Source organism: Sceloporus undulatus, chromosome 8 (assembly GCF_019175285.1).
Source record: "Sceloporus undulatus isolate JIND9_A2432 ecotype Alabama chromosome 8, SceUnd_v1.1, whole genome shotgun sequence".
Classification (NCBI taxonomy): domain Eukaryota; kingdom Metazoa; phylum Chordata; class Lepidosauria; order Squamata; family Phrynosomatidae; genus Sceloporus; species Sceloporus undulatus.
The window spans coordinates 1678987-1704578 of record NC_056529.1 but is presented as its reverse complement, the minus strand read 5'-3'; the positions used below and the strand labels follow the sequence as shown (position 1 = coordinate 1704578).

Below are 25592 nucleotides of genomic sequence, written 5' to 3'. Positions count from 1 at the left end.
CTCCCAATCCACCTTATGTTTTTGTGGACCAGCTGACCAGTTCTTCACTCCCCCCCAATCTGGTCCTTCTGGCCACCCCCTCCCTACTCCCTCTTCTGCCCCTCTTCCCCCCAGCCCTTCCAGCTTCCTTGAAGCTCCAGCTTCAGACCCTCTGCCCCATGCCAGGCTCTGACCCCAACTCTGCATCTTTTTTTGGCAGTCTGTCAATCATCCAACAAAATGGAAATGGCAACAAACCTCCCGAAAGGCTTCTTCAAAAGCTGCCAGGTCTTTGACTAGCTCCAGGGTTCGGGTGCGCTTGTTGGAGGCCAGGACCAGCTGGTGGATGCCCTCGTCCACTTGGTTGTAAAGGGCAGTGGCTGTCTCCAGCCCGTGTCTGAAAGGAAAGCGGCAAGTGTCTGAAAGGTCAGCAGGAGGAGGAAGCTCCTCACCTCCCGCCATGCCAGGCACAGGCTGGCAGGCTCCCTCCTGGGCCCCCCCTCCATACTCCAGGTTGCCCCATTGTGGTGCCAGAAAGGGAAGGAGACGGGGAAAGGATGATGATGATGATGGGGCTAGAGAGGAGGGTGCAAGGGCTGGGGACCAGACTGGGAGTTGTCTTCCTAAGGTACCACAAGATTCTGTGTTCTTTGTTAGCTACAGACTAACATGGCTGCCCTCTTTCTCAAAGTTTTCTTCTGAGCAGCCCTTGTGGATTCTGCAGCTCTGATCAGGCTGGCAACCAAGAAGAGCGGCCCCTGTTCCCCCCAAATCCTTGGCCTCCATCCTCCTGCCTAAGACTCACTGGTAGTCCTCAGATAGCGTCACGCAGGAGTCCTCCTTCCTGAGGCGAGCCAGGAGCGGCCCCCCTTCCAGCTGCAGCCGGACCAGCCGGGCATCCTCAAGGACAGTCTTCATTAATTGCTGGTCACTCTTCAGCAGGGCATCAGCCTCCTGGGGGGGGGGGGTCAAAGCAAGCCCCCAGGTGACCTTGTTGGCCTCCCTTGCCCTTCCCCCCCCCCTCCGAGATGCCCACCATCCATCCTTCCTTGCCTGGGAACCATCCTCCTCATGCTGAGCAGCAGGAGGGCAGCTACCTTCGCCCACCCCTTTGCCAAGGTCACAGGCCAAAAAGAGGCACATGGCTGGCTTTGAGGCATCCAGGCTGCCCCCCCCCCCGCCTGCTAGCACTGCCACCCATGGAGCACCAGGGACTGCAACATGACAAAAAGAGCAGTAGATGCAGCAGGAGGGCTTTGCATCCTCCTGCTCTCTCTTCACAACCCAGTGGCATTTGCTGGCCTGCTCTCCAAGTGGCCCCTACTCCTTCTGTCAGGGGAGCGTGCCACAAGAGACAGGATGGAGGGACTCACCTCTACCTTCTCTGGCCATCTGCTGGACCCCATAGCTTGTATGGCCCTCTGGAGGAAGGCACAGGCCCTTTGGCATCCCTGCAGCAGGTGCTCCAGGCGCTGGAAGGGGATCACAACAACACAGCCTTGGCTGAGGATCCACTTCCCTCCCTTCCTTGGGGCTCCCAAACCCCCCTGGGCTAGGAGCAGGTGGACAGATGGAGGTCCCTGGGGGACAATCAAGGCCAAGACCAAAGCAGCTGCTCTTGGGGTCTGGTGGGGGCTTTGTCTTCTGAAGAGGCCCAGCTCTGTTCCCACTTTTTTAAAGAAGCATGTCAGGATGCATGCTCCAAGGGAAGCTGCCACAGACCGGCCACTGCTTGCCAGCCCAGAGACCCAGCCATCCCTCTTCTCCCACCTTCACCTGCTGGGCCCACCCTTTCTGGCCCCAGTAGCTCCAGTGAGTGGCCCAAAATCAGGAAGAAGATTTCTCAAGTTTGTTCCACATTCCTGGATGGTCATCTCTGGCACACCTACTGAGCTCAGCCTGGTGGCTTCTTCCCAGCATGTGTCCCTAGCTCTGCAGCCTTACAACATTCAAAGTTGGGGTTCCTGGCCATGGGCCTTGGGGAAGTCGATGGCCCCCTTGAGGGGAAGGCCTGGGGCCCAGCTGCCGGCCCAACTCACCCTGCGGAAGCGCAGCCAGTCCTGGTGGCAGTAAGGGAAGGTCCCGTCCAGCTCCAAGGGAAGCTGTGTGCTCTCAATGTGCTTGTGGAGAGCCTTCATGGAGGTGAGGAGTTCACACTGAAGTTGGGGGAGAAAGGGACATGGGGATCAGGGGAGAAAAGAAGGCCAACCACTGATGGATGGGGCAGCCTGACTCCATCCTGGGACACCTGCAGCTTCTCCTGGAGCCATCTCACTACACCTTTGACCCTCCTTGCCTCTCTTTCACTGATACCTCCTTTTCCAGAGACATGTTGGCACCGTGCTTTTTGCTTCGCTTCGTATCTTTGTGCCCTACCTCACTAAACCTAAAAAGAGGCTGGCTGCTTTTCAAATGTAAATCAGGCACAGAGGAGGCAAACTGTTGTCTCTTTGTTACAAATCTAGATCTGCTCAAAACTGAGGTCCATTCTTCACTCTGAATAATTTCTCTACAGAACCAAAGTCTGATGAGCGTAAGCCTGATTTTGCCCAGCTTTGGGGTCTGCATTCTAGGCTGCAGAGCTGGATGGTAGCAGGATTTGGGCCCCCAGGAGAATCAAAGGGAAGGCGGCCAATAGCCACAGAAGCTGCAGAAGGAGCTGTCCCCCCTCAGTGACATAGTTTATCTATGGCTCCCTGTAAAGTGGCTGAGAAAGTTGTATAAAACAAGAAGGCAGGTAAGGCTCCTTCACACTGTCATTCTGTGCAAGACACAAACTTTGCCCAGGCAACTGCAGAAGCCAAAAAGGGAAGAGGGCTGGATCAGTGCAGGAGACAAAGCAAGGAGGCTTGAGGGGCAAGGGCAAGCGGAGTTCAGCTACCTGCACAGAAGCCACTTTTTCTGTCCGGAAGCCAGCATCTTTCTCAGCCAGCAAGAGGACTCCATGGATGCAGCAAGGGACCGCATCCTGCAAGGGAAAGGATAGAGGCTGGAAGGCAGCTCAGAGGACATCTCCAGCCACTTCACCCAAGCCTCGGCTCCACAGCCACCCCTTCTTTTAAAACAAAAAGGGAAAGACGGCTAAATGCCTCGCTCTGGCACCAACGTCCACCACCTTGCATGTGAGGCAGGTCTTCCTTATCCAAGCTCTCCTAACAGCCCACCCATGGAAGAGGTGAACCCAGCCACCAGGAGGCTGGAGACAAGAAACACTCAATCAAATTAACTTTGCGTGCATTTACCCTTGAAATGTGAAATGGTGTTTCACTATTAAGAAGCTTTGAGAGACACAGCTCTCTGGCAAAGAAAGTGTCTCTCCCTTGCAAAACTTCAGCCCCGCAAAGGAGGTATAGATTAAAACTGCCTGTTAGGTCTGTGTGTTCATTCTTTTTGTGGCAAGCATTATCTGTAATAATTGGGGGGTTGAGCGGCTCTGGCAAGCCAAGTGGGCTACTTCTACAGTCACCTAATGGCCCTTTTGCCTGCCAGCCTGGTTAGTGCCCCAGCATCCTTAACCCATGGTGCAGCCATGAACGGATCCCATGACTCGCTATATCCTTTGCTCAGTGGAAGGCTGGCTGGGCTTCCTCTTTCTCTGCCATTTGTTCTTCTCCTAAAGTCCCTTGCCAGTCTCCCCTTTGCCCACTCTGTGAGTCAGGAGAACAACCCTCACCCAAACCTCATCCTCCTTGCAGCTGGTCTTCTTATTATGTTCTCTGTACACAGTATTATTAGTACAACTATTATTATTATTACTACACCTTTTCTCGAGCTTGGGATACAAGATAGCTTACAACAGATAAAAATCACAGTCAAAATTCACAACATACTAATATTAAATTATGATTAATCTATCAGAAAATTATGAGGAGCAGAAGGGATGGTGGAGAAAGCATCCCAGCAGGCACTGAAGGAAGGCCCTTCTCCTACGGAGAGGCTACCACTTGCCCTCTGATGGCCATAGCTTGCCCCCAGTTCCACTCTGTGCCCACTGACCACCATGGCTTTACATAGAGGGAAATGGCAGCCCCCACAGAACTGATGCTTCCAGAAGCTACATTCGGCAAGGAAGGGGGAAGCAGTCAGGAGCAGGTGGGCCGGTCCCTGGGGCAACTCTCCGGTTAGTCCCTGCTTGGCATCACTGTTTAGCCGGACCAGGGGAAGGAGGAGGAAGCTGGCAGCAAAGGCCTCACCTGCAGGTTGGCTAAAGCTTTAAAGAGAGATGGGGCCGGAGGACATCGCCGGGCATCTACCAGGACAGTCAGGCCCAAAGCCTGGCACTGGGGCCTGCAAGTCAAAAGGACATGATCTCACAGCTGTATTTGGGAATGGAGGTGGGCTGGGTGATTCCTGCCCCCAGGGATGCCCTCTGTGAGGCTTGTGCCAGTGGAAGGAGCAGTGGGCATTTCTCCATCTCTCACACCAAGAGCCTCCCCCCACCCCTTCTTTCTTTTCCTCCCTCCCTGGCCAGCCATCGACAGAAGCAGGGCCCATCATCCACAGGCCTCCTCCTGCTGCAATTTTGCAGTCTGGTCAGGCTCCTCTCCCTTCTCTTCCGCACCCGCAGCCACCCCACAGACCTGAGAGTGCTCCGTAAGTACAGGAGGAGGCACACCAGTTCATTGGCACTGCAGAGCGGGTTCAGCCAAGCAGGATTCCTCATTGTGACGATGACCACTGCCCGGCCACATCTGTCTCTGGTGCCTGATAAGAAGGGTGTGCTTTTATTTGTCCAGAAATATCAAAATGTTTGGCACACATGGCTTGTGTGAGAGGAAACTGCTAGCTGCGCACAACAAAACGGACACAGATTTGCCCCTTCCTGGTCCTTGCACAGGCTCTGGCTTCTGGGGGCAGTCCAGAGGTTCTCCTGGCATTGTAGTGGGCCTTGCTAAAGTTCTCCTGCAGGAGTTGCGCCCGGAGAAGGGGATGCCAGGCAGGCTAGGTTTGGCCAGAGGTCTTCTCAGGACGCTAGCTTGGCCCCCAGCCAGTGTCCAGCGCCAGGAGGTCCTCCCTGACATGGACACAAAGACCCTTTTCCACCCAACTTGCTACCCATTGCTGCCTTTTCCACAAAGGATAAAGAATTCCAGCACATCACGAAACCTCAGCAATCAATGGATGACAACACGGATGCACACACAGACACAGGGCTGTGGGGTGCCTTACCTGGGAGGCATGCCAGGCCACTCCGGAGTATCTCCCAATCTACGTCCTTCGTCCATGATGCGGCAGTTTGCAGGGGGCCCCCATCAGAGGCAAAGGAGGGCAGTTCATGGCCCAGTGAGGAGACCTTTCCCTGGGGACAGCCAACTGTGCCAGTTTGCCCGCTGGCCTTCTCTGCCCATGTCAAGGAGGGTGCCATAAAGAGAAAAGAGAGGAGACCACATCAGGGTCACCACATCATCCTTATCATCATCCATTCAGATGACCAATTTGTTCATTTATTCACTTTCTCTCTACAACTGCAGACAAGTAATAGTAACTAAAATAAGACAGACAGGGGGAAATATCCAGCTAAATTAACATCGTGTCTGCACAGATTTACTTATTCCTAGCTTTTAAATGCCAGCCAGAAGAGGGAAAGTGTTTTCTAGAAAATACACAACTTAGACCCTGAGCAAAACTCTTAAAGTTTTGTTTCCATTCAAAGGCGCTGCAAAAGTCTGCTGACCTGTTTGGGGAAATGGACCTTAAGGGAGGAGACATTCAGCACTTTCCCCTTCAGAATCCTCTCCCTCCTAAATGCCCCCCGCCAGCCACTGCTTGCCCTGACTGGCGCATGTCCAAACAGCGACACAGATGGGGAAAACGGTGCAGGAAGACAAGGCTAAGCTTTCCCTAATGACCTCCCTCCAGGCCCATGTTTTGCTGGAGAGCAACTGTGTCCAGTTTGAAGTAAAACAAACCCCAAAAGTGGTGGGATATCCATTTACCTTCCTATACTTTTGGTCTGCAGAGGAAGCCTCTGTTCGGCACAGATGGTACTACAGCTAAAGGAACTGCAAGTCAAGTCAGTAATGGAAAGAAAGCCTCCCACTGGTACTGCAGCTCCTTGCTAGAGAAAAGTTCCCCCTTTGTGCATGCATTGCTGGAGACAGTCAGTCAGTGGGATCAATGTGGGTTCCCATCTAAATGCAGCCCTTGTCCTCCCAAGACAAGGCCCTGAACAAGAAAAAACCCAGACAATGCGCGGAGTCACAGGTGGACAGGAACCTGTTTTATGAGCGAGATCTGGACCAGAGAGTGACCCCAGCATTTCCGGCTCTTCATATGCAGAGAAGACGTCAGAGGGTTTCACATGAACAAAGACGATAATGTCAGGCTCTAAAAAACTCAGATTAATATTTAAGGAAACCCCTCCAGCAAATCGGACAACAAACTTGGCCAAGCCTGAACAAAATCTCACCAGGAGCAAAGTTTCCCGGCCGGGCAGAGCAAGAAATGGCCCCAAGCCTGATGCAAGGAAGGTATTCCTCCTCCCCTGGCATGAAGGGAATACAGGCGCCATTCCTTTCAAGGTGGGGGGAAGATGTACAGCAAAGGAAGTCCTGTGAAATCAGGAGGGTGGGTGAAGTGTGACCTAGAGCCCCAGGGCCCTTGACCAACTCTGTGGCCCTTGACCCCCCTCTGGGTTCCTTGGCCAGGAACTTTCTCCCCTCAAGCAGAGATTTACCTTGACAATAGACTGCAGCCATTATTTGACATCACAAAACCAGAAGTGGACTTTCATGCACTTCCCCTTGTTTCTGCTCACTGTGCAACCTGTGTGGCCCCAGAGAGTCCAGGAGCAGCAAACAACTGCTTTGTGGGGGCTGCCTACTTGCACACTCACCGGACCCCATCCAGCTTCTTCTTGTTTTTCCTCTTACACACTTAAGTACAGAGAGAGAGGGGGGGGGGGGCTGCAGGAAGCTTTTCTCACTGGGACTGGTTTGACCGGAACGGTGCCAGCTCACTCATGTGATGGCTCTTGGAATCAACTCAGCAACAACAACGCAGCTTCCCTTCTGAGCCGCAAACAGCTTCTGCCAAGCCTTGCTCTTGCCTGCTGCCTGGGCAGAGGCAACAAAGGGGCCTGAGAGGCCTCCACCGAGAGCCCCAGAGACCCACTGGGAGACCCACTGGGCTGGGTGAGACTCTGGGGAGAACGGCTGGGTTGCCATGTGCGCCTGAGCAGCTGTCGGCTGAGCCGTTCCTACCCAGAGAGAGCCCTCCTAAAGGCAACAGGGCAGAGAGAATGGACCCCTTGACGTTCCCTGGCACCCAGTCCTCAGGGCCTGCCAGAAAAAGGAGAAGGCTTTGCAGAAGTTTTCCTAGGGAAAAAAAAAAATCTGGAAAAAGGATGGCTATGCTGTCTGCCCTTAACCTCTTCTTCCCCAGTTAAACACACCCAGCTCCCTGAGTCGCTCCTGGACCATGCTCTCACGGAAAGCAAACGGCCAAAACAAAGGAAAACAGCCACAAAAGTCTCCAGAGAGCAGCCAAACAGCCCAACCCACAAAACACAAGCTCACACAGGCTCACCTTTTCCTGCCTCCTCATACTGTATGTGTTGGTGTCTTCACCCATTACTATACAGGATTTTGTAATCAATCTTATTAGATGAGCTAAATATAGGATATGAAGTTCTAGTTATCCAGACAAGCATTGACAAGTCCTAGTGCTCAGAGTAATAGACTCACAAATGAACACACCACTAATTCTTCTATTCCACAAAATCTGGCTTCTCAACTAGTCACAAGTAGTCAAGACAAAGTGTGACAAGTTGACTGTGCCCACCAACTCACACCTATCCTTTAATGAATTAAAATGTTCAACCTGTTGCACTAAATCATGTTTTTTCTCATACAGCTGACAAATTGTGTCGCTGATGATTGAGTGGAGCTGAAGGCATACGCAGTTCAACATACAAACGCTACACTCCAGTTGTATCAGTCCCACCGTGGCACTACCGTTCCGTGGGCCTGGGATTCTGGGCCACGCTGAAGGTAGCACTGCTGCGGGACAGGCCTCCCAGGACGGGGGGGGGGGGGGGGCTTTTGCTGGGGAGCCAGGCGAAATGAGCCAAACAGTTACCGCAGTAGTTGTGTGTGTGTGTATTTTGGAAGATCTCACAGAGACAACATCAGTGGCATTACTGCTAACACTTGTTAGTACGGTGCAGGAGGCAGCACTGGTGAACCACTTCTGAATGCCTTTTGCCATGAAAACCCTGGCATAAAACAATCCAGAACTAAGCAAGAAAGAGTGTGACTTCTGGATCAGAAGGCACTCAGCTGGAGAACAGGTGCGAGTCGCGCTGTGTCACACGGGGCAACTGGGCTCAAGCCAAAAGGACCTACCTTTGATGACTTGCTCCAATGTAAAAAAGAAGAGTCTGAACCTGCACAAGGCCTGAAGTAGGGCAAGGGGTTCTGGTGGCAAGGGAGCATCATTGGGTCTCAGACACCCAAACCCATGATCACTATATCAGGACAAGCTGAGAACCAAATCAGAAAGGCTTTGTTTTAGCCCTCTTTCTTGTTCCTCCTTGGCTCCAGCCCAAACAGCCCCAACACTCAACATTCACACACGCATTTGCTCCACTCTGCTTAACTCCTAAAGGGTGAGGTTTGTTTAGCCGGATGAGCGCACACAGTTCTGGCTTGACGCACAGAGAGGGAGGGGAGCGCGCCGCAAGGGACGGAGGGCAGGTGGCTCAGCAGCAGCCAGAAGCAGAGCTGGGGTTTCAGAAGGTCTGAAATGTTATTCTTTAGAAGTAATTTTTAATGTAATTCACATAGTTAAACTCTATTAAGTGCACTTAATAACCCCATAGACAGCAGTCAGGATTGAGATTAAAAGGGAGATCAGACAGTGGAAGGTGCTGTATGATTTTTAACATCTTTGCCTGGTGAAGAAGCCAGTGAAGCTTCAAAAGCTGGCAGGATATATTTTGTGCATTCTGGTTGGCCAATAAAAGGACTTGCTCTTTTGTGGATTTTGCTGTGTTTTGCTGCCTGACCAACCTGGTTACTCCTGAATATATATAGTGGAAAACAACATTATCTTGATGGCTGAGCTGACACGACTTCATCATTTAATCATTTAATGCACATGTAGCCCACGCCTGTACCAGGATGCCACCAGGGGAAAAAGGTTATTTCCATGGACAGCCTCTGAAGCACCCCCTGACCCACCAAAGCCACTTTGGAGAAGAAGCCAGGAGAAGTGTGTGCCCCCTGCCAGCTGCCCCCCCTTGGTCCAAGTCCCAACTTGTGCATGCATCACTCCACCCACACCCCGCACCCTGCACCCCACGCCCCAAACCCACAAACCCTGAAGGACCCTACCTGCAACTGGATCCTCAGCGGTGACATTTGGGGGACCACCTGGCAACCTCGCTGCTGGTGGTGCCAAGGGGGTAGGCAATGGTGCTGGTGCAGAGGTGTCCCCTTCCTTCAACTCCCTATGGGAAGGCTGGCCTGGTGCCTGGAGGGGGCCAGGCTGGGGCCCAGGTTCCAGGAGGGGCCACAGGCCTGAATCCTCTTCTGGAGAAGCAGTTGGAGGGAGGGCTCCTCCTCTTTGCCCCCTTAAACCTTCCAGCTCCCTTGAGGTCCCCAAATGGAAGGCCTCTGGCCTGCTTGGCAGACGTGGCTGGTCCAGACAGAGCGCTGCAGCCCCTTCCTCACTGCCATTGCTGGAAAATCGCCCCTCTGCCCGTGCATCTGGCGAAGGCCCCTCTGCAGCAGGACTGCACTGTGGCTCCTTGGAGGGACAAAGTGGGCATGCACACTGGTTCCACGGCTCACGGCCATCCTCTTCCTCCCTCCTGGGGCTCAGCCACCTCTCTGTTTCCAGGAAGCCTGGCCTGGGCAGCCCACCAGCTCCACAGCCTGGTTCTGCCAACTGGTCTGCTTGCCTTTGGTTCGCCTCCTCCATCTGCCCTGGAAAGCACTGTTCCTTCAGCTGATCAGGGCCCAACTGGGAGGGAAGCCCAGATGGCAGCTGCTGGTCAAGGTGACCAGGCACCACCATCTTTCCAACCAAGGAGGCTTCTTCTGGCAGGAATGAATTGGTTGTGAGTGAGGGGCAGGGTTGGCCAGTGGTCTCCCCACGGCTGTGGCCAGCAGCTCCCACCCTCACAGGAGTCCTCAAGAGACACCCCTCCGCAGGGCTCACATGGCCCCCGTCCCGGTCTCTCTGTGGACTGCTATCTTGTCCGCCTCCTCCTTGCCCTCCCTGCTGAGCCGCTGGGCCAAAGGCTGTGCCAGTGGGACCCAATTCAGAAGACCCACTGCCACCCCACTGCTGCAGTGCAGAGCTGCCCCCGTGAGCTGTTCCTGAGGCCGGCTGGCATTCGGCATCTTCCCCATCGAGGTAGCTGCACATGGCATACCTCCAGTCCAGCTCATGCCCCACCGGAGGGGTCTCTGAGGCCCCCGCATGGGGATGTTCTGCAGGGGCGGCTACTGGGTGGAGCAGGGGCAAGGAAGGACTCCTGGGGGGCCATGTGCCACAACTGCCCATTTCATCTCCATCCTCCCAACAGTTTCCAGGATCACCGGCCTGTGTCTCAGAGGTCCTCAGTTGTCCAGATGGCATTGAAGGAAGGGACGACCCATCTTTGTTATTCAAGGAAGGGTCCCTGTCCAGAGGGGACACAGGCCCATTCTCTGCCTCCATCCCTGTCTTAGTGCAATAACAACTGAGAGGGGCTGGCGGAGTTTGGGGCTGGGAGATCTCTCTCAGCTCCATGTAGTTTCCTCCCAGCTCTCTCTCTGTGTCCTCAGCCAGCCTGGGTATTGTGCTTGCCTTGCCTGGAGCCACTGTCCTCACAGGTTCCTCACACGTGGCCAGGAATGCTCCATCTCTAGGCAAATTTGGCCCATGGAAAAGCTGGAGTCCCTCTGCTGCACAGGGAGGGCTGCCCTGAGGCTGGTCCCCCGAAAACCCTGGAGCAGAAGACCTTTCAGCTGTAGAGGTTGGCCTTGTGCTCCTCTCCATCATTTTGGGCTCATTGGTAAACTCTGGGCTGACTATTTTGTCCCAAGGCACTCGGAGCACTTTGCCGTCTGTGGCAAGCAGGCAATGTTGCAGGCCTGTCCCTGACCGCTCCCGGTTGACGCCGTTCAGCCATTCCAGGGTGAAGATGGTGGTGTAGGAGACCTCTGGGATCGCCAGCTCCTCAACATGGCTCCTGTCCCCGGCCAGGCATTTCACAACAATCCGCGGGGACCTCTTCCAGTGAGGAACCACCTGCAGGTAGAAATCTCCAGGCCTCAGGGCCTGCCAGTCGAGGGAGGCCAGCTGGATGACAATCTTCTCATGGATACAGAGGGGCCAGCCCTCGTGGCGGAAGAGGAGGCCACAATACTGGACCTGCAAGCCAAGAGAGAGAAGCCAAGTGAGCCGCCCAAACTCAATGGCCGCTTGACTCAGAGCAAAAGCAGGAGGCTGGGCTGCAGCTGGAGGCACAGAGCAAAGCCCTGGCAGGGCAGGCTGTGCTGCCGCCTGCGAGAATGCACAATCCGGCCCATCCCACAGAAGGTGGAGTGGGTCCTTTCAGTTCCCCATTGCAATTACCTTCCCAATTAATATGATTTATTGCTTTTCTGTGGTGGCAGCTGCTCTGTGAAACTGTCCCTGTCCAGTCTCAGCTTGGAGGATCAAGCCATTGAGTCAAAAGCCCTTTGCAGAGATCATGTCCCAGAGTGGCTAGAGTAACCTGGGACCTGCAGTCCAGCTCAAACCATTTACAGTACAGTGGTACCTCGGGATACGAATTACCCAGCTTACGAATTTTTCGGGATACGAAAAAATCCCATAGGGATTTATTGTTTCGGCTTACGAAGGTTTTTTCGGGTTACGAAAAAACCCCGGCGCTGTTTTAAATGGAAAGGCCGCCACCGGAGGGCAGCAGAGAGCTATTTTTTTCCATTAGCGCCTATGGCAATTCGGGTTACGAAGGTTTTTCGGGTTACGAAATTAGCCGCGGAACGAATTAATTTCGTAACCCGAGGGAGCACTTCTGAGGTTTGGCATTTTGGTGCACATGGCTTACCTGTGAATGCCAGACCTCAGATTAACAGTTTCATCTGGACTGCAACTCCCAGGTTCCTCTAGCCACTCTGGGACATGATCCCTGCAAAGGGCTTGCATGTAGTGCAAAGCCTTGGGCAGAAAACTCTGGGTAAGTATGTGCCAGGTAGGGAACAAAAATGCTTTAAATCAATTAATGAACAAGTGCCCAGAAAAACATTTTGGAGAAAGCACCCTCTTGGAGTGAGTTTCCATTCACTATCTGACTTTGCATGCAGCCCTGGAGCTGCCCAAGGACCAAGGCAGATGACCATTCCTGTTTTGAGCAGAGGCCAAAGTAGAGCGAAAGGGAGGCTCTGCAGCCAGGCCAAGAAGGCAGGGCAGCTCTGAAGCAGCACCAGGATCCACCAGGAAAAGGAAGCAGAGCCAAGGCTGAGCAAAAGCCAGAGCAGGTTCCTAATTATAAGGCCGGTTCTGCAGGAATTTAGCTGCCTGAGCCCTCCCCAGTTGATGACGGGGAGCTGGGAGAGAGGACACCCCCGTCTCCTTGGGAACACTGGCTGCCTCCCTTCCCCTCCAGAGCCTCTTTCAGCCTTCAGCGCTGCTCCCTCAACACTTCTTTCGGTCCTTCCTGGCTTTTTCTCTCTTCTGCCAGGACCAGTCCCACCACTCTGGAGCTACACAGAGGACTCGAACCCAGCCCCTGGATGACTAGGAGGGGGAGATGCTTTCTTTGCATCACAAGGCACAAAACCCATGTAGAGTCAGCTCTGCCAAACTGAGGCCGCCACCCCCCTTTCTCAATGGTCCTGGTGGAGGGATGCTCTAAAAGATTGTATGTACAGTGCTGTGTAAATTTACAGCGCTTTATAAATAAAAGTTAATAATAATAATAATAATAATAATAATAATAATAATAATAATAAGGACAGGAAAGATGGAGGCAGACACCCCTGACCATGGCCCTCAGGAGAAAAGGAGCCATTCCACTCTGCCCCTTCTGGCGCCAGAGACTCAGGCCTTTCTTGGCACAGAGTGCGAAAAGCAGGGCAGATGTCTGAGGTGCCAAAAGGGCCACGGTTGGCCCCTTAGCAGTCCCATAGCCCTGAAAGCTCTGGGAGAACCTTCCAAGGAGAGTGTTGGCAAGAGGCCTGAGAGGACTCTCGGCTGGCACCGTCATCCCACTGAGGGAACTCCCTGCACCAGGAACTGAAACCTGGCCCTCTGCCGGCTGGAGGAGGGCATCTACTAAGGGAAGGCACCTTACTCCGAAGCCGGCAGCAAGCCTTGTTTTCTGACACAGAACCATGGCTGCCATTACATCTCCGTGGGCAGATGCTCAATTGTGACCTTCGAAAGGGATGAGGCCGAATGGTCAGGGTAAGGCAGGGGCAGGAGGATGTTGCACAGAGTAATCCTTGCCTTTGGACTGCTGGCCAGCCCTTACATCCAGGGGTGTTTGGCTTTTCTTCAAGTAATCTGCAAGCGCCTTCCTTTTCATAAATCAATCAGTTCCATCATTTGTTTGGTATGATAAACACTGAACATCCCGGGACATGCAGAGATTTTGGAACATTCCACTGCTGTTCCCTCCTACTTGAGGGGGGCAGGTGGGGGCTCTAAGAAGCGCCTTTCCCCACAGGACCCTTAAGGGCTTCTCAGCCGCAGGTCTGCTGGTGGCCTGTCCCGCCTGCCCTCACCCTGAGCTAGAGTACCAGGGCTGACCAGCTCCAGACAGGCTCACCCAGGTACAGCCAGGCTCTACTCACACAGGAATCCTGCTGGATGCACTGTAGGATGTGCTTGGCAGGGATCAAGAAGTCGGTGAGGTAGCGCAAGCCATCTCCTCCGTAGCTCTTCTCCACCACATCAAAGACCTGGCACAGGACCGTCGCTGCTGTCACCTCAAAAGGCGGGTAGAGCGCTGACAGCGTACTCTGGATGCAGCCGTCCAGGGACTGAAAGTCCTGCCAAAAGAGAGGGGGATGTGAAGTGGGTGCAAGAGGTGCAGCAGGTGGGGGGCTACTGGACAGAGGAGGCAGGTAAAGGAGGGAGAAGGAAGGGCCTGGTGGGCCTGCCAGCCACTCTGGGCTCCCCAGCCTGGTCCTCCTGCCTGGGCTTTGTGAGGGAGCCCCGACAGAGAGGCGGCAGACAGCTTACTCTGCAAAATCCTTCCCCTGCCTAGGCAGGGTGAGGCCGCTCCTCCTTCTGCCGGAGGACAGCTGTGGTAATGGCACAGGAGAGGCTGCATGCGTGCGCTCACGTGTTGCGTGTGCTGGGGATGCTGACATGACTTACCAGCACAGCCCACCGACTTGGTTTGGTTATTTTCACTGCACCATTTGCATTTGCAGTTTCTGGGATGGGGATATTACATCTCAAGTGAGAGAGAAAGCCAGAGACAAGAAGGACTGAGGATGAGGGAGAGTGGGATGGTGGGGCTGTGACCATACAGCAGCCCTGCCACCCCTGCATCCTCGGCAGGATGACTCCGCCAAATTCTCTCCTGCTTTCTGGGGTCCTTCAACCTGAGGACTCCCAAGTCTGGTCAGCCTGGATGGAGAGCCAGGCTTAGAACCCAATCTGTAGTCTTCCTCTAAATGTGAGGAAGCAGTTCTTGGGCTCTGGCTTCAGATGCCATCAGAAAGCATGCCACCCACACCCACTAAAAATTTTTGTCTTGCCACTGCTGCCACCCCCTTTCAGTGAGCTTGCACCCAAGGCAGTTCTCCTGTACATGGGGGCCTCTTTTCAGGCTGGGGCAAACTCAATGGCAGGCAGGGCTTCCAGAGGTGGGCTTTGCTTCCTCCATAGTGGCCCAATGGCAGCAGCCACAGCCACCCAGGCGCTGCAGCGTCAGCAGTTCTGTTCCCAGCCAAAACGCATGTGCCTCCTGACAACAATTAACTTGTCATCTCCCAATGAATCCCAGCGAACCTCCCACTTTGCAGAATGAGCTCCAGGCAAGAAGAATTCCTCAAGGCAGGGGCTTGCTCTCCTGCCCCTGTTTATCTCAAAGGGGATTAAAGATGCTTGAAAGACATGGGGAGGGGGCAAGTCACCAGACAGAGGAAACCTTCCTGCCTGCTGTTTTCACTGGAGGTGTCGGCAAAGGCAGATAGTAATGGATCCATGTAAAAAACTAGGGAGACAAGGCATGAGTCAAATCCACAACCACTGGATGAACTTAGAGCCATTACTATCTGCCAGCATAAACTACCCACACAGTTGTTGCATGACAACATGGACAGCGGGGCAAGGGAGAACTGAGAGCTACTTTAAGGAGAGGCAGGACATGAAAGAAATAAACACAGTGCAAAGAATTGAAGGCTAGCAAATAAATGTACAACAAAACCTATGGGGGACTGTCTGCCACAGAAATGCTGGCAAGAGCCTGCCCTGATGAGGAGATTCTGGGCTGGAAGCACAAACTCCTCTGTCACACAGAAGGAATGATGCACATGGCATCCAGTCCCTAAACTGGAAAACAACTTGTGTGATGCTGACAGATATGGGAAGTCACTCTCCAAAGGCACAAGGGAGACCACATGATAGACTGGCCAGCCAACCACGCCACTGGCAAAGGGCCATTCATTCAGTTCTTTGCAATGGGCAGACAGGGGTCTTGCAAGCTGAGCAAATGTGCCATGACTTAGCAAGGCAGGTCCTTAAAACCATCCCATGCCAGAACTCTTGAGCCCTAAATGCATCCGAGCACAGCCCCATCGCAAGAACCTTTAGGCCTGTTCCCATTTTCCTCTGGTGCCAAGAAGGTGTCAGCAGCATGCCTGGGTCTTTCTGATTTGCACTCGGTACCCACTAATTCTGTGCCACAGCAGATTGTTATTGGGCGGAGGTGTGCAATCTCTCCCCAGCTGGCAGGTTGAGCACCTTGCATTTTGAGTGCAGGACGAATTGCCAGCTAGCAAATGAGTTTCTGCTCTGAAGGGGCAGCCGGCAGCAGCACCAGCCTCCACCAGAAGCTAAAGGCAAAGTGGTTTAATAATTAGATCATTGCAGCTCTGCATTAATTAAAAGCATGTGCATAATCTATTTATGCGAGTGCTTATATTAAGGAAGCCAGCGTGCAATTTGAGTGTTGGATTATGACTCTGGGAGACCAGGGTTCGAATCCCCTACTCAGAGATGTAGCCCCGGACCCCCCCTTCCCTTAGACAACATGAATGGTGCGTGCTGCTGCGCCGCTGCACTCAAGCCCCATTATAATGGTGGCACTTAGTCTGGACCCCCCCCCCCTCCTAAAATCCTAGCTACGTCCCTGCCCTGCTCAGCCCTGGAAACCCACTGGGGGACTTTAGGCAAGTCACACCCTCTCAGCCCCAGAAACCCAAAACAAATTCTGCCAAGAAATCCCTGGTTTGCTTTAGGGCTACCACTCAGCAGTGATAACAACAACAACTAATATATTCCAATCAATTAGCCCAACAACAAGCTTCTACAAGGTGTTTATCTGCAGGAAGAAAACAGTGCTAAACAGGCAGGGACATGAAGGAAGCCCTGGAACAGTCTTTCATGGTGGGTTTGGGTCTCCTTGATATCCACAACTGATTATTTGGTGGATGGGAGGCTGCTGCACACAAAATCTGAATGGCCCCCACTAGTTTCTCACACTTCCCTTCAACAAGGAAGACGCCTGCCTTTATATCCCACAGATGTTTTGGAAATACCAAGAAGGACCATTCCAAACACAACATCCAGCAAATATATGCATACTATGTATGCACACATGAATCTGTGATGCTCCCACATAGTGGTCCAGGTACAAAAAAAACCCTAACATTCAACCTTTGATTGCCCAATGGCATATGCCACCACAATTAACAAACCAAAAAAAAGATGCAATTTCCACAAAGCAACATTATATCCTCTAGCGTTTGCAGGATAAAACACAAACCTCTTAGCAATGGGCCAGAAATCTAGGCACAAGAGCTCCCTGGATGCAGAGAGAGTCATAAACCTTTGCAATCAAATACTGCCCTCAAAGGCTATGATTTCACAGTTTGGAAACTTTGCTGGTGATGCACCTTGAAAATAATCTGCCAAAGCAAGGAGGACTAGTCTGCAGGTTTCTTTCCTGCACCGTTCAGCCAGGAATATGGTGCCAGGTGCTGCAGACTATTGGGGAGGCCTGGCCCCAATGCCCCCTACCCATGTTTAGACCCCCCATTTCTGTCAGGCACGCCTGGGGCAGGGGGCTGCTGTGGGCCAGGGCAGGGGCCAAGGAGGAAGCCCTGGAGGGCTCTTTTGGGGGGGGGAGTAAGTGTATGAAGGAAAGGGCTCCCCAGCTTCCCCTTCCTCAAAGGCCTTGCGTGGAGGAAGGGGGACCGGGGCCTGCCCTCCTCACCTGTCACAGGGCCCTGAGGGTCCAGTGCAGCTCTGGAGGTCAGAGGGGTTCCCTCTTAATGTCCAAACGGCTGTAGGCCTCCGCCTGGAAGGAGAGGGCCTGGCCTGGAGGCCTCTGGAGGCCCAGGAAGGAGGCTCTGTGGGACAGGAAAGGGCAGGCCTGGGCCTAGGCCTGGGAGTCCTATCTGGGCCTCCCTCAGGGCCAGAGGGAGGTACAACAGACACAGAACAGACACAGAAAGGGGACTGAGGCCTCCTTCCTCAGATACTTATGGTATGGAGCAAAGTGGAGGCCAGGAAGGACGCTTGACCGTTGGCCTCTCCTCCTGGGCACCTGGGCACTCCATGCCCCTGGGGAAGAACTCCAAGCCCATGGACGCTCATGTTCAGTTAGTCTCACAGCTAGTCTAAAAGGGCAATAATAATAATAATAATAATAAGAGCTCTTTGCAGACTGATATTCCAGACTAACACAGCTGTGTCTTGGATATAATCATTAAAGACTGGTTAATTGCTCCGTCCCCATTTGCAAAGCAAAGGCCGCCCTCCCTCTCTTCCATCTTCCTCCACCTTCTTCTATCTTGAGCCTCACCCACTTGATCAAAGAATTCATCAGTTCCCAATCAATTTAGGGTTCTCCATTTACCTGAGGAAGGTGCGAGACCAGCCTGAGATTTCAGCACTTACATCTATTAACCTTCATAGCCAGAGCATCTGCCTTCTCCACTCCCAGATGTAAATAAATGGGCTATTAATTATTCTGATAGCAATTCTTCACAACATGCAAAACGTAGTAATAATGAGAATAGATGAAGAATAGCAAAATGGCGTCACCGGTTGCGCCATCCCATTTGGAGACATACCCACACAAGAAGAGATAAAGATGCCAGCCAGCTTTGCACATCACAATAGGATGCAGCGTTGCCCCAGGCTCCACACATAACCCCTCAGACCTGGGAGTCCATCTGTCTCCCTGCAAGGCCCCTGCCTGGCCATGGTTCAGACCCAGCGTCCTGACCATTGTCCAGCCCTGGCACCCACGGTCCGGTCCTGGATGTGCATGGCCACACCTCGTTCACACGTGGGGCAGAACAGAGCCATGTGCCTTCGGCCCTTGGTTCACACGCGGGGGAGAACAGAGCCCTTGTCCCCGCTTCACTGCACCTGTGGAAGGACACCTTTTTTTAATCACAGCAAAGCCAGAGATGGCTTCTGGGATCCAGCAACCGTCGAGAGAGACCTCTTGAAGCCCGTCAAGAGTTCAGTCGTGTGGCAACTTTAGTCCAGAATGCCTCCTTGACCACACAAAAGGCTCTTATGCCCACCCAGCCCCAGGGATCGCCCACCCCATGGGAACTGGCTGGGGGAGTCTGGGAGATGCAGTCCCTGAGAGGAAGTTCCCAAACTATCCGCAGTGAGGAGCCAAGATGGGTGGAGGCTTGATGCAAGATTTGTAAAAGGCGCCTGTGTGCAGAGATGGCCCCTGCCCAAGCCATCTGGGCACTGGAGAGCAAGCGCAGAAAGAGGTAACATGCCCACAGGCGTCTTCCTTGTTAGTCACCCGCTGGAAAACATCAGAGAGAGGAAGGGAGAGGAACCTCCATTAAAAAGCAAAGAGACCCATTTTGGGGAGATGAGTCACCCTTTCCTCCAATGCCACCTCACCTCTTTCTCCCGCTGCTTCTCTGTGAGGAACAGCCTGACACAGGGCCACAGGCAATCTGTGAGCATTTGCACACTTAGCATTTCACTCAGGGACTCCTCAGATTTAGTCACCTCCTCTTCCATGCAAACTTGAAATATTTTTAGCTCCATGCAGAATGGCAGCACTGAGCAACACATAGGTGCTCTTGTGCAATGCAGAATGCACAACTGCAATATGCAATGCAAAACATCCCTGTATGCGCAACTCCCACTTCTACTGCAGTCAGCAGAAGATCATGTATGTTGCACCATGGCAAACAATTCAACCCAGATGCGTAGCATGTCTTACACATGTCTGTGTTGCCCATAGGATGCCAGCCACTGTGCTCCATGCCAAAGGCCTAGCTGTAATTCTCCCATGGATGCTGCCAGTCATATGAGCCACCGCTTACGGGGCCTAAATATCTGAAAAGCACCAGATGCCATCTGATCTTGGAAGCTAAGAAAGGTCAGGGTCATAGTTTTCAAGACAAAGGAAGTAACAGCCCTACTTTTAGTCCACTGGTCAGGCCTGGTCTGCAGTCCTGCCTTCCGTTCTGGACCTCACTTTAAGAAGAATATGGACAGGTTCAGTTCAGAGGAGGGCAATGAGGACGAGAAGAGGGATGGAGAACAAGACATGCGAGGAAAGGCTGAAGGAGCTGGGCATGTCCAGCCTGGTGAAGAGAGAACTGATGGGGGATATGTTCGCCCTCTTTAAATGCCTCAAGGGCCATCATAGAGAAGAGGGGGCAGGTTTATTGTCTGTGGCTCAGAAGGGGGACCAGGTCTCATGGTCTGAAGGCCCAGGAGGACAAAGTTCAACTGGACATTAGAAGGAACCTCTTGATGCAAAGAGCAATGGTTCAGCAATGGAACCAATTCCCTAGGGAGGCGGTGGGGTCTCTTTCTCTGGTGGTCTTCAGGGAGAGGCTGGGCATCTGGCCCTGCGGGGGATGCCCATGCGGGGGGGGGGGGGGGTTGGAGCTGAGACCCCTTCCCTCTCTGTGAGGGACTCCATGCCAAGTGGCTCAGAAGGAAGCCACCCTCCGCAACACATTCCTAGGTGGGTGACTAATAGGATAATGGCCGCTTTATGTGGTCGGCTGAGCAGCCCAATTAAAGAGCTCTCTGTGTGGGTCTCTGTGGGTGAGACAGAGAGCGCAAGAGGGGGGAGGTGACTGGTGCCCAGTGTGGCTGGCAGGGCAGAGGGCAGAGGGCTACCACAGGTACTCCAGGGGCCACAAGGGCCAAAACCGTCTTTGGACTCCCTAGCAGGCAGCAACAGCCTCCTAACAACTAAAATGGGGGAAGTGAGGGGGAGTGATTGGGGGGGGGGGAATCCAAAAAGGGGCATTAATGCAGTCAAGGAGAGCAATGGGGGGCAAGGCAGGATGGTGCCAAGAGGTGCCCCACGTTTGCCAACTCCCCACCCACCAGTCACCCCTCAGAGACCCAATGTTGTGGATGGGAAGGGGATGCAGGGGCCTTCTTGGCTTCCTCTGTGATCCCCCTTTCTCCTCACCCTTTTCCTTCCAAAGAAAAGCAGCCCTGTTCAGCGCCCTTTTAGACTCTGCCAGTCTGGCCCCAGAGCATCCTGCAAAGGACAGTCAAGCCACTCTCTGTCCCCAAGAAGAGGAAGAAGAAAAGCACACCAAGTGGACACCCCCAAGACCCTGGGGAGGGAGAATTCAGCCCCCCAGGACCCCCGGCCGGGCCTTAAAGGAGGAAAGAAGCTCCAGATGGGGGGGCCAGGACTCACCCACCAAGCCAGGGCTCCAGGGCCCAGATCTGGGCCAGGGCCTTCCCAAAATCTCAGAGTCTGGGTTATCAGATCATCTCAGCAGGGATGCCTCCAAGGCCACCTCACTCCAGAGTCTTGTATGCCACTGTTTAAACAGTTCCCCCATGCCACCCTTTCCCGGAGACGCCAGACTTGCACCTGGCCAAGGCAGGGCCTTTCCTTCGCCTGCTCCCGCCACCAAGAGCCCCTTCCTTCCGTCCTCCTCCTGGTAGTTAAACCAGCCTCAAGGCAAGGCCGGCAGTTACACGGAGGCTCACCTGGCAAGGACACCTGAGAGGCCAAAGGAAAGGTGCTGCTTTTGAGGCACCACCGTTTTGGATCCCAAATCGGGGGAAGGTGGCAAATGAAGCTAAGAAAGAAGCCACCATGGAAAAGAGCCCCCTCCTTGCTTGGCATTTCAGGGGGCCAGAGAGCGTGGCCCCAGGCGCTGTGAATGTTTTAAGTGTGAGTTGTTTTAATGTGTGTGTCTCTTGTCCTTTTCAAGTGATACGTCTTTTAACAGATGGGTCTTAGCTGATGTGGTGCTAAGGGTGTCTGGGGGGCCTTTGGGCGATGTGGCCCCATTCTGTTAACCGTGGCTGCCCCCTGCTTCCCTCGATGGGGAGAAGGGGGCAAGGCATTAATACTATTCCTATTGTTCTTACTCTTAGGGCACATTTACCCCCCCTCCCCCTGCTGCCTTCGGCTCTGCTGGAGCTGTCTGCCCTGGCCCAGATCCCCTCCCCAAAAGACCGGCCTGAAGGCCCACAGGGCTGCCCTCCCCGTCGGGGCCAGGCTTCTGGAGCCCATCCTGGTCTGGCTGGGACCCTCCAGGGCCCTGGGGCTGGCTCCCGAGGCAGCAGGAAGGTGGGCTGAGACGCAGCCTCCCCCAGAGCCCCCAGCCCCACTGCCTCCCTCCCTCCCTCCCTCTCCGGGCGCGAGGGACCCGCCGAGTCCGCGCCCCGGGAAGCCCCAGATCCTCCAGCCGCCCCCCAGGACCCCACGCACTCCCCCGCCCTCGGAGCCTGGGGCTGCTGGGGGCGCTCTGCACGCGCTCAGAGGCCCCGCCGCCGCCCGGCCAAACTCACTCACCATGGCCCCGGCCTCCCTCTGCCCTGGCCCTGGCTCGCTCTCCCTCCGTCGGAGGAGGAGAAGGGCCGCCCCTCCGTCCCTCCCTCGGTGGGTCTGGTCAGCGGGAGGCGGCCCCGGGTCCGGCCCGGCCCCCGAGGGGACTAGTCCCGCCAGAGGAGAGGGAGGGCCAGTCCTCAGCCCAAGGCGAGCCAAGCCTTGCAGCTCAGGGGGGCCTTGGGGGGGATAGGGGGCGTCTGGCGAAGGGGCTTAAGCGGCCATCCCTCCATCTGCTCGGGGCCTTCAGGGCAGCTAAGACTCAGCCTTAATCCCGAGGGAGACGGCGGGGCCTCTTCCCAAAGGCCCCTCGGGAGCAGCCCTCTGGGCCAAAGGCAGGGAGGGCCCTTTCCGCCCCGCGAGGGAGGGAGGGAGGGAGGAAGGAAGGAAGGAAGGAGGGGGCTCCTTGGACAGCCATATAAACAAATAGGACAACCCAGTCATAAAGCCCTCTGGGCCCCAGGGCTTCCAGGCCTCAGCCCAGCAGATGACCTCCTCGTCCAACTCCGAAGGGTGGGTCTCCCCTGAAGCCCAGCACCTTGGACAGCTCCCCGAAGTTCCGACGGAAACCTGGAGCCGATTTGCTGCCTGCCCTGGACCTGGAGCCCCTGGCAACCCTGGAGCCGGCCCCAGCCTCCATGGCTCCGCCGCTGGGCTGAAGGAGAACCCTTCCCTGTTTTGGGGAGCAGCCATCTGGCCTCAGAGACAGAGAAGGGGACCCAGAGAAGCCTGCCTGCCTACCTCCCTCTCCAGCGGAGCTCCTGTTCCCTGGCCTTGCAAAATAACCAGGCATGCCCAACTATTGGTTGACCTCCTGCATAAGTCAAGGGCGGATTCGGAGGCCAAAATGATGGATTTTAATAGGGCCCAGGGATAAGGGAAGTGTAACACTGAGGGGCATGGAAGGAAGGATCTGAAGGGTGAAGCCAAGGGAAAGGATGCCCAGGGACTTACAAAAGCCCAGCAGCCAACGCTTGCCCCGAAGGCCGGAGAGAGGCCAGAGCAGAGGGAGGTCAGTGCTGCCAGGACAGTCCACACTCTTGCCTTTCACCGGGGAATGGTTCCTCTTTAAAAACAAATATGAGAATTAAAGTACCGTATTTGCCTTGAGCCTTGGATAAGTGGACTCAGTGTCTTGGGGGCCAATTCTGTGACTTAAATTTGTAGACTTATACATGAGTATGCACAGTAAACCCATAAGTAAATGCCTGCCTCTTGCCCCATTTGGCTCCTCCTGGTAGTGTCTCTGTCCAGAAGAATCTTGCAACTGACCAGCAAGAACCAGAGGCTCCAGCGTCCAGCAAGAAGGACAGAGGAGCAGGGAAGGGGAGGAGGAGGACAAGGGAGGGTGGGGGCCTAGCATCTGTAACTGGGTTTAAAGGTGGGTGGGAAGACCCCAAAGGACAGGACAGGACACTAGGCTCCTCCTGGCAGAGGGCACTGGGCTGCAAGAGGTCTCTGGGAAGGGGCTCCGTCCAGACTGTGCACTATGCTCCCAATTTCCACACTTCTTCAACTCATCCTTTATTACTGGGAAGGCATTAAATCCCCCCCTCCCCAATGATCAGGAATGGCTCCCACAAAGATCAGCCGCAATGGTTCTTGCTGAAGCATGCAGTCCCTGTAAGTGCCCTCCTCAGCATGACGTTGTTTGGAAGGAAGCTGCTGGCTTTCCCCACAAGCTCCATGGGGCCCCTGCCCTCCTGGCGCCTGGCTAGCCAAGGCCCTCCGGTCCCCCACAGTCCCACCTCATGCCTGTATTTATACCCTTTTGCCCCTTCCTTTCCCCAGAGGCTTACAGGATAAAAATAAGTGCAAGGAGCCACACAGGTCCCTCTGCCCCCCTGGAGGGAAATGGGGAAGGATCTTGTGGTCAGGGCTACCCAAGAGGCCAGTTTGGCCTGACTGACCCCTCACACACCAAGGCATGTGGCAAGAAACAGCTTGGGGCAGTGACCAATTGGTCAGCCATGAAGTCCTCCAGGTCAGGGTCCTTCCCCCCCATGCAAAACAGAATCTGCCTCCACCACCTTCCCAGCTTCCACCAAGGGACCCTCACCTGCCCACCCCCCAGAGTTGAAGGGTCAGGGGCCAGCACCCCAGGGCCACCTTCTTCCTGGAGCTGCCAATGGAGGGGAAGGTACCTGGGAGGCCGGAGTGGCCCACTGGCCTGGCACTGCCCATCCACTCAGGGCTGAGCTCTGGGTGCTGGGTTTTCAGTGGTGGTGGTGCTGCTGCTGCCTGGGAAACACTGAGGGCACTCACAGCATCCCATCTGAGGCAGTCTGAGACGCCAGGGGCTGGACCTGGGGAGCCGCCAAAACCCAAAGGCCACAAAGCCCCTGCCAGACCTCCTTCCTTCTCCAGCCCTGAATTAGAGGCAGATGCTCCAATGCTCTTCCAGGAGGAGCCCAAACCCTCCCCAAACAGTGGTGAGGCGGGAGAAGGGGGCAGAGGGGGTCTCAGAGGGGCACAGCTCCCAAGCAGGGCCTCTTGCAACCTGGCCCCTGGCCCTCAGATGTGCCCCCCTTGACCCTCTGGACCAGGGGTATGGATGGGGCAAGAGGGACAGTTGCCTCTCGGAGGCAGTGGGCAGTGGAGGGGGTCTTGGTGTGGGGATCTTTTGGTATCCGCTCCCCTATGTCTGGTTCTCCCCACATAGCAGAGGTGGCCTTGCTCTGAAGCAGAAAATATTTTAAGTGGTGCATGGGACGAATCCCAAGGAGAAGAAGAGCGGGATGGCATTGTGTCAGAGGGAAAAGGGCTTTTAAAGAGACTGTGGGGCAGGACTGCAGCAGCCACTGTTTGCCTCTGCCTCCTCCTTCGCCCCCATGAAGCTCTCTAATGGATGAGCTTAAGACCTCCAGCCTGCGACACATCTGCTGCTTTCAATCCAGGTGTTACCCATCCTGTATTTGTGCTTTTCATGGTTTTTGCCTAAGTGTAGTATCCTACATGTCTCCCTGTTGGAATTCATTCTGTTAGTTTCTCCCCAGCTCTCAGATCCTTAACTTGGTGTCATCTGCAAATGTGATGATCATTTATTTATTATTCATTTATAAAGAGGTTAAGCAATGCTGGGCCCCAGATAGAACCCCAAATCACTCCACTGGTCACTTCTGTCCAGGACGAAGGGCAACTGTTGGTCAGCCCTCTCTGGGTTTGGGCTGTGAACCAATTCCAAGTCCACCAAACTGTATCACGGTCTCTAGACCTTGGTTCCCCAGCCGATTTGCAAGAATATCATAGGAGATCTTGCCAAAAGCCTTACTCAGATCAAGATATACTACCTCCACCTCACTCCTGGCATTATCAAGCTTGTAACTGTGGGAGGGAAACATGAGTTTGGCATGTCGACTTGTTTCTGAGAAGCCCATATTGGCTCTCAATAAGCACAGAATTCCTTTCTAGGGATGAACAGGGTAATAATCTGTTCTAGACGCTTTCCTGGCATTGGCGTCAAAGTGTCCGGCTGATAGCTGACCGTATCCTCTTCTTCCTTTTTGTGAAGTTGGGGGACAGCAATTTCCTCTCATGTCCCCCCCCCCCAAATTCTTGATGATCGTTGGCAGTGGCTCTGCCTGTGGTCACAACTGCAAATTCCTTCAGCCCTGGAGCCTTGGATTCGTTTGGA

The 25592-nt window shown here is 54.3% G+C and overlaps 1 protein-coding gene across 4 annotated transcripts in view; it reads right to left on the bottom strand.

Annotated features, from left to right (window-relative positions):
• PLEKHG4 (pleckstrin homology and RhoGEF domain containing G4) overlaps positions 1 to 22245 on the bottom strand; it is a 30248-nt gene extending 8003 nt beyond the window's left edge. The window contains exons 1-11 of one of the 4 annotated variants that reach the window (XM_042438151.1): positions 21926 to 22245; positions 13773 to 13970; positions 9315 to 11343; positions 5149 to 5319; positions 4560 to 4683; positions 4173 to 4266; positions 2861 to 2947; positions 2019 to 2135; positions 1353 to 1451; positions 785 to 933; positions 238 to 376 (exon numbers count right to left, since the gene is read on the bottom strand). In XM_042438151.1, coding sequence (XP_042294085.1) covers positions 238 to 376; positions 785 to 933; positions 1353 to 1451; positions 2019 to 2135; positions 2861 to 2947; positions 4173 to 4266; positions 4560 to 4683; positions 5149 to 5319; positions 9315 to 11343; positions 13773 to 13970; positions 21926 to 21928 — 3210 coding nt within the window. In that variant the 5' untranslated portion in view covers positions 21929 to 22245. Of the gene's footprint in view, positions 1 to 237; positions 377 to 784; positions 934 to 1352; positions 1452 to 2018; positions 2136 to 2860; positions 2948 to 4172; positions 4267 to 4559; positions 4684 to 5148; positions 5320 to 6655; positions 6853 to 9314; positions 11344 to 13772; positions 13971 to 21111; positions 21442 to 21925 lie in introns of those variants that run through there. The other 3 variants (XM_042438152.1, XM_042438150.1, XM_042438153.1) reach the window with 3 other exon arrangements.
• Positions 22246 to 25592: the final 3347 nt, after the last annotated feature.